This window comes from Macrobrachium nipponense, chromosome 37 (genome assembly GCF_015104395.2).
Source record: "Macrobrachium nipponense isolate FS-2020 chromosome 37, ASM1510439v2, whole genome shotgun sequence".
In the NCBI taxonomy this organism is placed as follows: domain Eukaryota; kingdom Metazoa; phylum Arthropoda; class Malacostraca; order Decapoda; family Palaemonidae; genus Macrobrachium; species Macrobrachium nipponense.
Window position 1 is genome coordinate 11,627,795 of NC_061097.1, and position 19,191 is coordinate 11,646,985.

Genomic DNA, 19,191 nt, shown 5'->3' on the forward strand with positions numbered 1-19,191 from the left:
TCGCCAGGATACCTTTTATCGCTACCACACTAACATACAGTCTTCCTGTTGTTAGACGATCCCAAACGTGTCACAGCTTCTCCTCCAACCATGAAAATCCCCGGAATGGCCACAATGGCTACACCAGCAGGCCCCATGGGTAGTAAATTCCACAATAAATGGCACAGAAGCTTGTCTGGGGTTTTTAGTTGGTTAGCACTCCAACGAGGCACAAAGCTCCGCCACCTCAGAGCAGTTTAGCCTTCACTCACAGGGTAGTCGTTGCAGGGGTGGTCATTCATTTCACGAAGGAGTGAGCTTAACTGTGCACAATAGCAACACCCCATTTATGCATTCCCGGTTGCTCCAGGGTCCCTCCAATCGTGGTCTTTGGAAACCTGGATGCATCTGCCCTGCGTTTAGTATAATATATATGCAAAAAATTTTCTGCAGTTTTGTATTTATTTATTTATTTATTTGTTTTGATGTACCAGGAGGAAATCCTTGCAGTTACAAGGTGGTAGAAAGGCAGTTAGAATGGAAGTAAAGTAGAAGGTTTTAAAGAGGTCGCAGCTGTGCGTTACTCCCCCTACAGAGAGAGAGAGAGAGAGGGAGAGAGAGAGAGAGAGAGAGAGAACCAGTGGCGTGAGTCGCTACACGGAATTTCTCTCACACGCACCTGCCTAAAAAAGAAAAAAAAATCCTTTTGGGCACAAAATTTATCGAGAGAAAATATGGCACTATTTTCCTTGTTTAAATACTTCCTAACTCGCCTAAGTAATAGTAAAAAAAAAAAGCTAAGGTGGTTATTGAATTTCTCTCTCCCTTATAGCTAAATTCGCGTGCACGTAGCCTAGGCTTTCCCTATCTCTAACTCTTAATAGCAGTCAGAATTTTGTTTACCCCTAACAATGGAGTACCTAAGATCCTGAATAACGCATTACCTGCTGTGTGAACTGGTTTTCTCTTCGTGTGCTCTTATGGAGGACTTTTGTGCTGATGGTCGTTATTGCAAGGAAATGTTGCATAATTAACGAGACCTGGCTAAATAGTCGCCACTCTTAAAGTTTATCCCTATGACTATGTAATGGACATGGATACTTACTTGGTTTCACAAACTGCCTTGATTAACCGTCACAGGCCGGGCTAAATATAAGGATGGCCAATTTAAAAGAAAATCTAAAAAGCTCATCAATGGAAAGAGGAATATAAGTATATTTACATGGTATAATTTTTGTTTAAATGTATTTACCTTCCACATGAAGTTGTAAGTGAATATTTCCCACCTCTTGTGGGCCTTTTTTCCCTATGACAGTCCTAAAAAATACGCCAATTTTGCAAAGTGCAAGCATTCTTTCTGATACTTTTTTTATTTTGTCAAGTTGAAATTACAGCTCAAAAAATATCGAGCAAGACTGAGGGCTCCTCAGCTCAGTCACACTCTTATAGGGTGATCTAAAGAGTTGCCAATAGTGTTATATGGAACTAGGAACATTTTTCCCGTAAAATTCGTTCAAACTGTATGGCGCCAAATATTGGTCGTATATCTACGATACCCGTCCACTGCCCTGAAGTTTATGTGTGATCGTATATGTATGATACCCAAACTCTAAAAGTTAGCTTAACTAATGATACTTACCCAAACACAATATGGTAATAGATGGATAACTCCTGACGGATTTAAGGGGGATGTCAGGGTCCTGTAACACAGATAATTGAAAATTAAGTAGATCTGGAGTTGGCCGAGCACGTGGTACGATGGCGACACGAAGGGGGAGAATCCCGGAGCAACAGGAGGCAAGATTCCAGTTCCACAACGGCACACAATTAGCACATCTGTAACGAATGGTGGGCCTATGTGAGCAAGGGTGCGATGGACGCGTAAGCGGGGATCAAGCCAATATTAGGTAAGGTACGGAATGCCTGATCTCAATAGCATAAACCTAATGTTAATAATCACTAAAGAGCGTGGTTGCATTACTGAGTAATCACAAAAGGGGGAAGTTACATTACTGGTCCCTTAAGGTAAAGGAATAAAGACTCAAAGGGATTCATTACTTCTCGATGAAATACCATCCATGGATGCTAGTAATAATGGAATTATTTCATAGTATAAGAGAATGCAATATGAAAGAGAAATGTGATAACAGCGAACGAAACTCAATGTAGGGAGCACAACAGGGGAATTACAGTACTCACTAAAGAAAAATGAAAGGAAATAAGTCGAAGAATAGATTGACTGACCGCATTTTAACCTAGTACTTAGCTCGGTACTTTAATCGAAGAAATTGGTCGTCTTCCTCAGGGTACCAAAGGGAAAACGATTATTAGACACTGATACAATATACACAGGCTTGCTGCAGCCGTCTCACGAAGGAAGGGAGGGGATTAGTCCAGGTGTGGAAAGTGTGATCTCTCTGGGGGCGGTAAATCGTCTAAGGCCTATCATCCATGTGCAGAGCCCTTTTATCCGTTCAGAGAAAGTTCATCAGCATCTGGACAGAGGGCAAGGTTATCTGTCCTGCAATCTACGACTCACACAATACAAGGAGGGCCGTGTGGTTAACATATACCCAATCCAATATGGCGATGGTTAATCCCTTTCCTTAGGTAGGTTGGTCTTTGATTTTGATATCTGGAAGGACAAGGCTAGGGCAGTGAAAGTGGAAGAGAAAGGTGATTCATTCCCTAAAAAGGAATGGGGTGAAATTTTGACCCTTAGTGGATGGGTACAAAATCAATATGGAGCTCCTCAGGCCGTGTAAACTTTGAGGTCGGCCAATGTGCAAATGCACATGGTGAAAAAAAATGCTAAAACTTTTTCCCTACCTTCCACGATAAGTTGAAAATTACTAATTACAAGACAATCGTAAATCTGATCAACTTGTATATGTTTTTAATAATAAATAATTTTATTTGATTTTTTTGTAAAATTATAATTACAGCTCACACAATATCAAGACAGATAGGAAATCAAATCAATAACAAATTCTTAGCATATTTGTTGAAAAATGTTTATGTAAATTTACTGAAAAAGATTTCGTAACATTTTGATTTTTACATGTTTTTTCTAATATTTCTTTGCAAAATTACATTTACAACCGACATATTATCGTAAAAGACAAGAGCAAAAACTAAGAGCAACCCCTTGGTATGTTTATGAGCAAATTTACAAAAAAAGACGTCAAATGAGAGAGAGGTGCAGTACATTCTCTCTTGGAAGTCAGAAGCAGAAAATATTTTGAAGCAGAACATATTTTAGCCAGTGTAAAAGTTGCCATTAGTGAATTTATGGGCTACAGAAGTATTGACACCTCTTTCCTACCTGATTCTTTCCAAATCAATGGTTCTTAATATTGCTTCCCTACAGGATCAACCCGTCCACCACCCCAAACCAGTTATTACCACTACTGAGAAGCTATCCACCCATTAAGGGTTAAGAGGCGACTGAGTGTGTATCAGATTATGTTACTTTGAAATGGTGATATATTATATATATATATATATATATATATATATATATATATATATATATCTATATATATATATATATATATATATTATATATATTGTAAGAGATTTCAGGCATCCCATTTCAAAGTAACGTAATTCTGTACATACTCAGTCGCCTCTTAATCTTACCCCATTCCTTTTGAGATTTTAACTATGAATCACCCCTTTTCTCTTCCACTTTCACTGCCCTAGTATTGTCCTTCCAGATATCAAAATCGAAGACCCACCTGGCCAAGAGAGGGATTAACTGTTGCCATATTGGATTGGGCATATGTTAACCACATGACTGTTCTTGTACTCCATGGGTTGCAGATCGCAGAAGGACAGACATCCCTGCTCTCTGTCCAGATGCTGACGAACTTTCTCTGAACGAATAAAAAGGGCTCCTCATGTAGAAGAAAGGCCTTAGACGCTTTGCCACTGCCAGAGAGATCACACTCTTCACAGCTGGACTAACCGCCAACCTCCCCCACCTTCCTGTGTGAGACGGCTGCTGCAAGCCTGTGTATATTGTATTCGTGTCTAACAATCGTTTTCACTTTGGTGCCCTGAGGAAGACTGCTCACCTCTTCAATTTAAGTACACTGCAAAGTGCAAGGTTAAAGTGCAGTCAATCAATCTATTCTTCGACTCATTTCCTTTCATTTTTCTTGAGCAAGTACACACACACACACACATACATATACATATACGTATATTATGTGTGTGTATGTTTTTGTGTTTATGTATAAAATCGTTATTAGTAATAAATCAACTGAAAATACTGAATTCCATAATTATTGTGTTCGATATGCTCCAGTATTTGAAATCTTGATAGACCTGGTATGATAAGATACGAGAGAGTGCATTTGCCTATTTTACATGTAAATTTTCTGTCAGCAGCATTGGGGAACTGGGTCAACATTCTTTACTGTACCATCAAGAAAAATTATTTCCCGGCAATTCATGATTTTCACAAAGATGTCACTTAATCATCAGGCGTATTATTACAACACCCAAGTGGAAGAATATTAAGAACTGACGCCCGTATCAGGATTCGAACCCGCATCCGGAATATCATAACGAGGTCTCTTTACCGGCCTGACCACGATGACAAAATTATAACGATGCTCCTACATTTATATACCTGTCGAATTCAACAGACCCATCTTCACCGTCGTAGCCAAGTGTGAAATCGCCTTTATTGGTTTTTAGGCTGAAATATTTATACAGTATCTACTAGAAGTGACCAGTAGATTTTATATGAACCAGTTGATATTTCCTCAAAGGCAACACTGATACTCGCCGATAAATCTTTTTAATCTCTTGACAAATCTGAAGTGGTATTTATTGAAATAAAAAAAAGTCATACTACCAGTTATTACCTAAACTTCACAACAGTTATTCATAATCTATCATACTAATTTATATATTTCATTTTCCTTATGGCGCTGAATAATCCTGAAGGGTTCTGGAGCGTCGTCCTCTATACCTAAATTTCATAATCAATCAGTCAATCACAACATAAAACATAATCTACAGACATGGAAAGAAACACTGTGTTGATGAACTTTGTACCTTTGCAAATGTTAGTCTGGTTACTATGACGCCAGACTAGAGACTACTTTCACTTGGGATAGTTTGCCCTATCAATGAAATGTGTACATATCATTATCATTATCATTTATAAAAAAATAATAACTTTCTCGACAGTATTAATTTTCCCTAGAACTTTCTCAACTTTCTTCGTCTTCTCTTCTTGTTGCGTAAGGTGTAGAAGCAGGCCAGAGGATGTAGTTCAATGAAATAGGACTTCTGTGGTTGCAGTCACAAGATAATGATAAAGCATACTTGTAGGGTGACGGAGTCCTCTCGGCCCAGCAATAGTTAATATTTTTATGTGAGAACTAGAGGAGCGGTTGCTGGACAACAACCCTCTGGCTTACCACCAGTTGCTTTTATCTTATTTGAAGTAAATATAAAGCCGATCTATTTTTACAGTATGCTAATCTGGCCCATCCGAATATTAAATTTACTATTGATTCCGAAAAAGATAACATCTTTTTAAGTAAAGTTTCTTATAATAGTTCGGTTTTTTATATATTGATTTTCAGGAAGAGATTTACTGGGTTGGGCACAAATGTTTATAGTTCTTGTAATTATAATGATAAAATAAACTCTCTTGTTACCCTATTCTATAGAGCCTTTTCCCTTTCATATGGAGCCACCTTTTTAAAGAAATATTTTACTGAGTATTGATTTTCGAAGGGTTTATTGTTTATATGTCTTAACAAGTTCTTGAATTAGTTTTTACCTGACAATATTATCATGACTATAGTAATGATGTAATTCTATGTCAGTGTGCCTTTGTTACTCCTCAAAATCTATACCCAAGTTCAACAAATCATTAGGCATTTTTTGTCTGGCTATTAAAAGTCAGTTGATTCAAACTAGATCCATTTTTAAACATAAAGACAAGTTGAACCTTCTTTTGGCATCTAACGGCGTCTGTTTATCGTGGATGTGATCCAAGAAAATATGTTGGAGCTAAGGAAACGTCTGAGGGTCTGCGTAGATTGCCATAAGGAGGTGTGTTATCGTACTGGTGTGAAACTATTGGCTGAATTATCCAGCATCCTCTTGCAAAGAGGCGTCATTGTAACTTAGAATATGAACATTTTAAGATTCTTACCAAAGCAGTCCCCGACTGGCTCTTTATAAAAATGGGTGTTCCAAAATTTAACAGCTAAACTACCTCTATCCCTCTATACCTGTTGTAAACAATGGACCTCCTTCCGCTATTCCATCCTCTACTGGAAATGGTACTTAAATATAGATGGTGTTCTTTTAACTTGCTTTTTATTGTAATTAATATACTTTTAGATAAGTATTTCTGTTCTATTTTTATTTTGTTTTTGTAATTATCAGCTTGAAAATAGGGCTGGTTCCCAAAACGTTGTATAAGTCAAGCTATGTTAATTTGTTAATTTGAAACGGATGTCTATACACGAACCTTTTCAACTATTTATTCCGTCTAAGGCCGTCCCATACACACACACACACACGCACGCACACGTATATATATTATATATGTCTGTGTTTGTATGTGTTAGTGTGTATTTAAAAGTGTGTTCATCAATAGTGGTCATTATTATACAGTTATTTCTATGCGTTTTCAGAAATGTATCATATCCTAGGTACTATTTTTGTATAAAAACAAATATCTTGATGTCATAACTTGAGTGATACAAATATATTTCTATGCATCTTGATTGAAGTTCCGGGGTAAACACAGAAATACCAAAATGAAAAGAAAAGCTTTCTCGGAATTCTTTGGGTAACCGGCGATAAATGATTTATGACTTTATTTATTATCATATATTATTTATTATATGATATGTATTATAGTTATGTTATATATGAATATATATATATATATATATATATATATATATATATATATATATATATATATATATATATATATATATATATATATTTCATCAGATAAGGACAGGGAATCAGTCTCAAGCTGAGAACAGGCAGTTTATTCTCAACGTTTTACAATAACAGTCAAAATTAGAAATTATTGTAAAATTTGCAGAATAATAAAAACAAGAAACAAACTTGAATACAACAGACAGCATTGAAAATAGCACACTTTTTAAACACTTAAAAACAGCTGCAATTAAGAAAAGACAAAAAAGTAAAATTTTCTAACCTGTATTGAACAGTTTTAATAGATACTGGAAATAGAATAAGGAAAAGTCCAGAGGTAACCAAATAATTGGGTGTGTTGTCAGGCAAGATACAAGGGCACAGAGGTGGTTTAGCAATGAAGGGAAGGGACCAGTTTTTTTATTTTTATTTTTCTATTTTAAGGGACTCGAGAATAAACTGTTATTGCTGTATACTCGCTGTTCCTAAATTCTAAAATCTTAGTAGTTTATGCTTATTTTACATTTCTTGATGATGCAATGATGTAGCTTGAATCGTTGGGAGTAAACTTTATGTTATCAACTTGAGATTGATTCCTACTCCGTTCTCATCTGATGAAGAATGAAGTAATGCAGCTGTTCCGCCAGCGTTTGCGTGCGTGCATATATATATATATATATATATATATATATATATATATATATATATTATATATATATATATATTTATATATATAATATATATTATATATATATATATATATATATATATTATATATAATATATGTATATTCACAGGGAAGTCGGGGTGTAAATTTTACCTTGGGAAAATCTAGAAAGGGACTGGCTCTACTCAAAAAATGCTTTTTTTTTTTTTTTTGAACTATAAAGCTGGCCCACCATTAGTGATCAGAAAAATGAATAGCGTGGACACCTTAATAGAAACCACTAAAATTACTTTCAAATGATTGAATGTAAACGTAATCTGTCCACTTGGAACTATCGCTAGCTCTGTGGCACTGAATAACTACTGGAACAAGAGTGGCACTAAGCTGCGAGCAAATAACATTAATTCTAGTGATTAAACAGGATGCACAGATACAGGGATCGAACTTTTAAGAATACCAGTACAAACACAACATAGGGATGGAGCACTGTAAGCAAGTTTTGCTCCCACTGGAATCTCTGGAATATTATCCCAAGAATGGCACTGGCAGTAAATGGTGAGTGGCACTGACAAACTACAGAAAAAGGCACATAACGGGGGAAGTCTAAACGAATCTGCAAAGCCGGCAACATTGTAACAGAAATAATAACATCGGTAAGCTTATGTAAAAATGATCAATGCAAAAGGAAAAACTAAGCAAACACGAGCTATATCAAATATTAAATGAGAAGTTAACACAATGAAATTACTGTTAGCATGGGCAGTATAGATCTAATAACACTTCTACAATGATTTCACAAAATATCACAATTGCCCAGACAAAATCAAAAGTCTCTGAAGGAGACGGGACAATAGGAATGTGGGAATAAGAGAACAGTCGGAACAAGGAATAGTAGATGAAGGGCGAGTTGTCAATTTCCAATTCAGTTACCTTTGTCCGTGGATAAGACATGCATAGATTGAGTCAGGGTGCCAGCAGGACTTCTTCGTTTGCATTTCTTCACCAGGGAACAAATGTAATAACTCTTCCTCAGGTAGTGCTTATGTACTTCAAGGGTGACAGCTTCCAAGTGGGATGTCGGGGTCAGATGTTGAGACAAAGTCTTGATTCCAGACGGAGTAGTAGTAGAGGAACTAGCCGGATCAACATCAAAACTTATTAGGTATACTGGAGCGGCTTACTCTGTCGTTGGACTTGGGTTTGACAACGCTTCGTTATGGCATAATGCCGCGTGAACTAACTAGGGAGAAATGCCGCGTGAACTAACAAGGGAAAAATGCAGCGTGAACAGGCTAGGACGAAAATGGTGTTTGGTTAGGCATGCCAGCCCATAACCAGTTTCAGGAGTCACCAGAAATGTCTTTTCTGACATCTTTCAAAACTGTAGCAATCTCCTTTGGTCCTTTCATCTCTGCCGCTAATCCTCGCAGGTACTTGGAAAGAGGTCATTGAATGCCGCCAGAGAAGGGTATGGAAAGAAAAGAAGTGCTAAACTGGATAGAGAGAGTTGGGTTGGTAGACGGAGATGCAGGTGTGAGGGGGCAAAGACACAGGTTCGGGACACTGCAACAAACAAGGGCAGGGTGAGAGGTCAGGTCAGATGGACCACATGTGAGAGGGTGTGAATTGTAACGATCTAAAGGGGCTGATCCCTTTCATTGACTAAGTGAAATGGGATTGGGAACAAAACAAAATGGCGGAAGGGGGCGGTAGTCCCTTAAGTGTTCTGCTTTCTCCTCCAATCTTAGGTTGTTATCGTCTTAAGGTCTGTGTCTGAATTGTGACGAGGGTATGACAGGCAGGATATTAAAATGACATTTTCATGTTTTCGTCTTTGAGACGTCGTTAAGGAAACAACAGACCAAAAACCAAATAAAAAATATCTCACAGTTCTCCAAAACATCACAACAACATGTTTTCTACTTTGCTCTTTGTTTTACAGGAATCAGCCACAATTTATCTTAAGTTCTCAAATTTTCCGTTGTTTCAAAATTTTCCCTCATGCTTGGAATAAGAAGAAAAAAAAAAAGAACAAGTGTCAGAAGGACGCATGTAGAAATATATATATACAGGGTGGACCAAAAGTAGCCTCACATTTAAAACAGAATAAAAAATAATTTATTAAACGCATAAAATTTTTCAGACATGAATAAGTGGCATATTTAAGAATGAGTGACATGAAAAGGATAAAAATAAGTAGCATGTATTAATGGCACAGTATTAATTTTCCATTGAAGAGTACTTTGAATGAGAAACAGTTCATGAAGTAACTGTGAGGCTACTTTTGGCCCACCCTGTATATATATATATATATATATATATATATATATATATATATATATATATATAGATATATATATATATATGTTTATATATAGAATCTATTGGTCACTTTTAACAAAGACATATGTAATTGTAATAGCCGTAATGCCCCCTTGACTTCTCGAATTTTTATTCTTCGCTCTTTTATGGATACGATTGTCAGGTCGGCAACATGACCTCGTTGTGATTATAGGGCCCGGGTTCATTTACCGCTACCGGGCATCTTAATTTTTTCATATATTTAGTAAGTTGGCGAGAAGTTAAGGGGGCATTGTGGCAATTACAATTACATATATATATATATATATATATATATATATATATATATATATATATATATATATATATATATATTATATGATCTCAGTTTATATATATACACACACGTGAATGTACTTCATGATTGCTTAGTGCACATAAATCAATAATAACAGTTATTTTCCCGCTATTATCTCGTTTTACATAAGGAAAATCAAATTACCCCGACTAATTGCATATCATAAACTCGTATATCCTCACAGGCGTGAGCGGCCGTCGTCATGACAACAACGCCTTCAGATCTAACAAACACAGAAGAAGAGAGCTCATTGTAGGACCCAACAGCAACAACTACGACATGGCAATTACCGCTCAGTCGCAAAATAACACTATGGTCTCCGCACAAGTTGGTGGCACTGCTCACATAAGATGTTACACTCATATCCACGGTGACGAATTGGTAAGTGACAATTTTAGAAGTCTTAACTATAGTAAATAGACCCCACTGGGTAATATTTTCTAAACAAATAAAATGCCATAAACTTAATTTTATACAATATTTATAAAACATTTTTAATTTATAACGAAAATATACGGTTGAAAATATAATCACAAAAGTTTGTCCACAGGCAAAAAGACAGACAGACAAATACGCACAAATACAAACACACCTCGCCCCCAAAAAATATAGATATATATGTGTGTGTATATATATATATATATATATATATATATATATATATATATATATATATATATATATTCATGAATGTACGCAAGATATAAACACACCCAACTTGTTTAAGTTTGAAATTTTTCTGATAGTTTGGGTTTTTTTTTATGAAAGTTTCATAATAGAGTATCATCGCAGGCAATAATGTTTATCTTCTTTATTTTTTATTTTTTCTCATAACTTTAAGTGCCGGCATGATGACCCAAGTTTGAGTAGTTAGCCAATTGAAATTATGTATTATGATTACGCTCCTTTGCTCAGTGTAACCAATGAAGCCGAGATTCTTGTGATGCCTGCATAGTTGGTGACTTTCCATCGTCAGTCAGCATAACGGGTGTGTTTTCTGCATGGTGGAGGGATTGTATGATAGCGATCTGAATATTAATCGAAGGTCGTTTGTTGGTTGTGCTCAGTGGTCTTTCGTGCACTGCAATTACGGGGCCACCCTCCGGACGTCGAGGCTGAAGGTCAGTGTTGGTAGTATTCGTGAGTAAGCCAAAGTTATTCCGATATGTAAATAAGGCTTATAGTGTCCCAAAGGGCGGGTGAAATGTTGCATGACTGTGTCTTTCTACGTGGAATCGAAACGCTGTTGGGAGACAGTTTTAAAGTATTTATCATTAACAGTAGGACAGTTCTTTAGATATTTGCTTGACATTTAGGAGGATATTAGTTTTTAATATTTTTCTTACAATCCTCGTACTTGGTCGTCATATAATTTCCATCCTACAAGTCTCGTAACGTTGTTATAGTCAATTTACTAGCTATCAAGAATAAATGACTATAAACCCAAGAGACTTCCAAAGGGTAGTCAGCCTGCAGAGAGAGAAAACTTATAGGGAAAGGTGACGAATAGTTAGATATGAAGGAATAGAAAATAAAATTGATACACCTGAAATTCAGATGGCGTCAGCAGAGAACAGGAATGACTTTATTCCTTACTCAAATATTAGGATATCAGAGGATTCCAAAACTGCACTCTGAAAACTATTCTGCTTTTTAGTTGCAGCCAAGTCAAAACTCCTAACAAAGCGAACTGAGTTGTATTAAAGATGGACATTGTTTGTGGAGTAGTATTAAAGAAGGGCACTGTTTGCAGAGAATGGCACTGTGGCAGCAGCCTGCCTTGTATTACGAGCAAAACCAATTAGGGCAGGTAAAGAAGAATGCAGAGGATGTTACAGTTTATATGACAAACATGGTGAACTCACTTCAAGTCTATGCCACAAGTCAACATTAATAGTTAGCAAAATAAACTTGAGTGAGGACATATTTCTACCCAAGAATTTGAGATAAGAGTCAACACCAAAACACCACACTGGAGAACAATACTCCAGACAAGCAAGAAGTAAGTTAAAACACTTAGCTATAATGGCTTCATCCCAAAACATTCTAAAACATTCTGCAAGATACCAACTTTTCCAGAAGCAGACAGAGCAATATTACATTATATATATGGTTTTATTCCTAAATTCTTAAAACAGCCACTGACATGTAAAACCATACCATTTAAATGTAATGAGGATGCAAACCCAAAATTGTTCTGAATTGACTATCGTACTTTGAGTTTTAGAGGGGTTAGGCTCATGCTTCACAGCCTACTCTTCTCATGAATACATGTCAGATCTTTATTCAACTACAACTACAGACCAAAGGCACTAGGAAGGTATAACAGCTAGAAGGGTAGCAGCATCAGCATATACAATCAGTTTGTTCCCCAGACCTCACTTATTGGTACTAGTGATATGTGGCAAGAACACAACCTTGAGGAACACCAGAGATGGCATTACTAAAGCTAATAATCCTGACCACCAACGCAGAACATTTGATTTCTGCCTATTTAGAAATAATTTAGAATGCTAATAAAAGACCTTCCTATTCCCACTAGTCTTAGCTTGTAGACAATTTCTTCATGATTTACACAGTCAAAGGCTGCATGAAAATCTAGACCGACCATGCCAGACTCTGCATCCATATCAAGAGCACTCTACTAGACATTGGATCTTGACAAGAGTGTGTCAGAAGTACCAAAGGCCTTTACAAAATCCAAATTATAATGCTGGTAGCAGGTTATTATCTTCAATAAACCTACAAAGATGTTTAAATATTAGGTTACCAAAATCTTTAGATAAAAGAGCGGTAACTGAAGCCGGTCTATATTGAGAGGGGCAAAGAGACAAACTTAATCCTTAAAGTAATGCTGCTAATGTGGCCTTCCTCTAAAGAGAAGGAAAACTTCTAAGCACAGCTTATTTTCTGAAAATTTTAGTATTCTTAGGAGCAATAAAATCAGCAGTCTTTAAAAAAAAAAAAGATGGGAAAGATCTCGTTAGGGTATATGCTGCCACACCTGCCAAGACCTAGAAGTTTTGAATTCTCTAAACCTTAAAGCCATTGATTACAATTTATTCTCTGCAATGCTTGGCTGAGGCAACACCTAGGACACACCACACTGTTTGATCATGATGTCTTGAGCCAAACGTTCTACTTTCTTATTAGGGCAATATACAGCAGTTTCATCAGCTCCTACAAGGTGAAGCACGCTTGTATCAACTCCAAAGAGTGATGACTTAAGGGCAGACCACCAATCACTGGTTAGCAAGATTTTATTCACATCCTCATTATTAGCTCTTTCATAGAAAATTGAGCTTGATTTTTAAGCTCGGTGAAATTACACCATAAAACTTCTGATCAACAGTTCCTCCACAAATGAGAAACTTCTTGTTTTTCATGGCAGGCAAGCTTACACGCTTGAAGTATTTAACCATGGCTTACATTCAAGATGAAACATATGGATTTGAGAAGGAACTCTCTTATCTATAATAGTGTTAAGGTCATCATTTAATCATTCACTAATACTTGAACTCCTGTGAATATTGCTCCACCTGAGCTCAATAAGATCATAGTTAATACCATCCCGATTAGCATGGGATTTCAAGTATATCACCCTTGAAGTGATAATCAGTCCATCAACCTAAGTAATATATGTATATATATATATATATATATATATATATATATATATATATATATATATATATATGTATACATACATACATACATACATACATACATACATACATACATACATACATACATATATTTGTTTCCCAGATTTCCTGGGAAAATAATTTGAACTAATTTGTAAACAGCTTTTGTCTTTAAGGTACCCTGACCGTATAATTGAGAAAGTGGTTAACAAAGCAAACGTAATTTTCTACTGATGCCCTCAAGTCACCAGAAAGACGACCAACAATAAAATAAAAAACCCACACCTGGACAGTATTAAAACTGTGACACAGACTCGGAAAATTTAACCCTTTTACCTGAACCTACTCAAATAGCCTAGCCATATCCCTGATTAATGGACAACAAAACCATTCCCCAAATACACAGGAGTATACGAAATCTATGTCTGGACTGTGACCAATCTTATATTGGTTTTACATTACAACAGAACTGGGATATTTTTAACCATGTAAATAATCATAACCACAGAATAAACTGGAATTTATCACGTATAATTTATAACAGTAAATATTTTGGCATTTTTATGGGCTCCTTTTAGAAGATGGAATTCTGTTGTAAGGGAACATTTACATTTACAATGTCATATATATATATATAATATATGAATAGATATATATATATAGTATATATATAATATATATATATATATATACATATATATATATATATATATATATATATATATATATATACATATATATATATATATATATATATATATTTATGTATACATATATATATATATATATTATATATATATATATATAATATAATATATATATATATGCAAACGAGTGTATATAAAGTACATACACACACTTGTGTATATATGTGTGTGTGTGTCGTACTCATACATACACACACACAGTACATATTTGTATATATATACATATATGTATGTATGTGTATATATATATATATATATCATACATACTTCTTGGTATTCAATTTTCTTTTTAGAACGCTGCTTCATTCTACATGGCTCTTTGTGATTCCCTTTATTTCTTTTAATAATAAGTACCAACCTCCTTTTCCTCTAAATAATCTTAGATTAATAAATAAAATCAGAAACACAGTTCTCTGTCTTGCCCACCAGCTTCCAAGTTATCCCTCTTACTAGCTTTTTCTACGATGTTTTTATCAAAAAAGTGTTCGTGCACAACATCTGAAATATTGGAATGCCGTGACATTTCCTCTTGAGAAGGAGATTTTGTAGATATCGACTACCGTAAAAAAAGAAAAAAACGATATTTGTGAAAAAGAAGTTAATATGGACAAGGAAAACAACGTCTTGTCCGATTCTTACTGCTTGACAAAAATGAAAATGTCATCTAGTGATGAGATACACACTCCGTTTTATTTTTAGTTTTCATTTTTTTCAGTGAAACATTTTAATTCATTGCCGTCTAGATGTAATAATTTTAATTTAATTTTTGTACAGTATAAAAGACATAAATGAAAGAAATTTATATAACGTAAAACGCCTCACAAAGGTCTGGAAATAACAACTGCTATACTTTGTTATTGACTCATCAAAATGAAAAGCTGAAAATGTTTCTAATTCACTGCGACATGCAATCCATTTCTCCATTTCTATGCCTAAAGATACATACAGACCCTCACATTCACTCACACACGCACACATACACATATATTAATATACAGTATATTATACATATATATAAGAAAAGGAGCCCTTAAAAATGCCAAAATTTAAAAAGTAATTACAATATTCCAGAGACTGCTGTCTCTCTTTTCAGGTAGGTAATGAAAGAGGAAAGTTACAGAAAAGGTGGTATTTAACCAAGAGATCCATCCACAGGTAGGTGCTTAACTAGGTCACCCCAGTTGAAAATTTCTCTTTCATCTTCTTAAGCGTTGGCTGAAGGATATCTGTGATATCTGAATCCGAGGCACCCCTTGAAATTTTCATTACCTGTCTTTGTTTAATCAAGCCGGCTCTATCATCTGGCTCTTATACCGACATTTGCTGCTATAAATTATATGGGACAAATTTCAGTTTATTCTGTGGTTATATGTATTTATATGGTTAAAAATACCTGAGTTCTGTTGTCCATACTTAACTGATCATTTATTTTGTATTAATCTCTGGAGAAGTGATTTTCTTGTAAAGCCGATGTAAAATTGGGCACAGTCCAGGCATGGGGTTTTGTATACTCCTGTGTCTTTGGGGATTGGCATTTGTTGGACGTTAATCAGGAATCTGGCTAGGGTATATTTGGGTAGGTAGAGGCAATAGGGTTAGATTTTCCGAGGGTGTGGTTCACCATCTTAATCCTGTCCAGGTGTAGGATTATTATTTTATTGTTGGGTGTCTCTCTGGTCTTGTCTTGAGGGGTCGATAGAGAATTATGTTTACTTTATGAATCGCTTTCTCAAATATACGGTCAGGATACGTTAAAGACGAAAGCTGTGTTCAAATTAGTTCAAATTCCTTTTCCAGGAAATCTGGAGAGCAAGTTCGTAAAGATCTGAAGAATAGGTTGCTGGCTATGTCTATCTTGATAGACATAGAAATGTCATGTTAACTAAAGTAACAACTGACTTCATTCAACTGAATATGAACTGTTCTGCTATCTACTTTATGAAATTAGATGACATCTTGTTAATGCCTCTGTACTGAACTTATTAAGTGACTCCACTGAACACCTTTAATCATACTTGCATAGTATGGTATAAAGGATAAATGAAAGAAACAAACCTTCAGTCTGCTTGGAAGCCTTGAACATTGGTTAATGTGTAAAAGGAATGGGATTTGTCATGGGTAGCAGCTATTTTAACTGAAAAACATATTAAAAAGAAAACATCTCTTTTCCAAAACGTGGCTGCAGTGAGGACTTTCCAGCCCAGTGTTGTCAATATCAAATGTCAATATCAAATGTCATCGCTTCATGGCCTCATTAGACCCAAGATGAAAACTCCCTCCTGTTGGAACAAGAGCCACATGGTCCCGATGCAACAAGATTTCATCATGTACATATTTCTTCGTATGGGCTCTAGACGCTTCTTGTATGGTGTGATCGAACGGCATTTATGAAGAGCCTAACAGCATACGGAAATGAACAAATCTCCTAATAATGAGATGATGGAGATGATGATTGCTTGTGATGTTGTGATGTCATCATTAACCCCCCCCCCCCCATATAGGAGTACATAAGCTTTCATGGAATTGCCCGCTAGAGAGAGGGAAAATAATAGAAACAGAGGTCAGACAGGCAATGTTCTGATGCTCGGCAAAGAGTCACCTTTCAGATGGCTTGGTCACCTGTCTCCAGCAATTGTTGTCATACCTGTGATGAGGACCAGCAGCTAGCCCCTCCTGCCTGTTACTGTGAGAAGCAGCTAGCCCTTCTTGTCTGTGATGAAAAGCAGTCAACCCTTCGTGCCTGTGACGTGGAGAGGCAGCCAGCCCTTCCTGCACTCCATCTGCACAATCTCTGGATTTTGGGAGACACACCATTTCCTGTCCCATCCTGAACCCACGTCTTTTGTAACGTCTCCGAGCCCGACTGAATTTTTCTGTGATATCTTAAGAGACACCTGCCAGCATCATCTCTTCAGCGACAAATGATAACTCATCAACTCACCAGTTTTGTGTTCAAATTGCTCTACCTTCCAAATTGTTTCCTCCTATCTATAACTGCTTTTATATATTTTGATTTATATCACATTGAATGAAAGCTACACATGGTGTATCTTTGAACTTATACACCATGTGGACCTTAGCTTCCATGTATATGTATATATATGTGTATATATATATATATATATATATATATATATATATATATATATATATATCTTCTTCTTTCCCACCCGTTATCCCTACTTTTTTAAGGGCTCGATTGCCTAATGCGCCTTAAAGCATCATGCATGGTTTATTGTTTGGCAATGGGGTTTTACGACCGCATGCCCTTGCTGTCATCAACCACAGTTATTGGCGGTGGGCCTCGTCTTCGACTGAAAAGTCCACCTACAAGGCAGCACTTTCCAAAGTTATCGGCGGTAGGCCTAACCTTTTACTCAAAAGTAAGACTGCAAGGTAGCAGCTGTCCTTTTATCGCCTTTTTACGACACAGGACCTACGGTGTAGTATTCCGACAGGGCATATATAGATATATATATATATATATATATATATATATATATATATATATATATAATATATATATATACATATATATATAGTCTATATATATATATATATATATTTATATATACTATATATATATAATATATACCGTATATATATACCGTATATATAATAATGAATATATATATATTATATATATATATATATATATATATATATATATATATATATATAGTATATTATATATATCTATATATATATATATATATATATAATAATATGCCTCTAGAGTAGACCTGACCATTGGAGTGAAGACGTAGTCTGAGAGGAGAAATATTTGTCAAGACATGTTGAACAAAAAAATATCTGTAAATGATTGCTAACCATAGTTTTCCCCAACCTGTCTGCGGAATACCATATTCTAACGACATTTATGCTCTATGAGCTACTTGGGTCGATACTGGCACAAAGCAGTTTCGTAAGAATCGGGCCTAATACTTTTTTTTTTTCTTTTTGTCGGTAAGGCAAGGTTGGCACCGAGAAGCATGGCAACACTTTAAGTGTTATTTGTCAATGTTTCAAAGCTTAAAATTCCTGCAAGATTTGTTTTCCACTTGAAAAGATGTGATAAATAAAAATTGGAATGCGATGGTTATTACGATTTGGAAATGGATTACAATGGAAATTCAATCATTGCCGTTTAACTGTTATGTCATATAACTCTAGCTATGTTAAACCGTTCGAATCTGAAAACCCTGATAACCAGAATTCCAAAATGTTATTATTTCTGTGTTGTTGACTCTGTCTCGGCAATACTTAAAATTTTCAGTTTCTTTGCAAATGGCGAGATGAATGTGAAGTAGATCACTATGCACAATGTTTTACATTCGGCCGGTTCTTTTAAGTTTGTAATTTGATTTAATTTTATAAATCGTTACTGTACAATGCATGGAATATCTTAACAAGAACCAAATCGTGATTTTTTAAAATTTCAACGTTATAGAATTTTGAATAATCTAGATTGAGAACTTGTCTCTCGAACACGAGAACATACGTATGTATATATATATATATATATATATATATATATATATATATATATATATATATATATATATATATATATATATATACTGAAGTAATAAAAGTTCACACTTA

At 35.4% G+C, this 19,191-nt stretch overlaps 1 protein-coding gene across 2 annotated transcripts in view; it reads left to right on the forward strand.

The window, feature by feature from the left end:
* The window catches only part of LOC135209022 (uncharacterized), a 195,992-nt gene that overhangs the window by 92,798 nt on the left and 84,003 nt on the right, over positions 1–19,191 (forward strand). The window contains exons 1-2 of one of the 2 annotated variants that reach the window (XM_064241556.1): positions 10,477–10,616; positions 11,151–11,356. In XM_064241556.1, the coding sequence (XP_064097626.1) occupies positions 11,237–11,356 (120 nt within the window). In that variant the 5' untranslated portion in view covers positions 10,477–10,616; positions 11,151–11,236. Of the gene's footprint in view, positions 1–10,419; positions 10,617–11,150; positions 11,357–19,191 lie in introns of those variants that run through there. The other variant, XM_064241554.1, reaches the window with a different exon arrangement.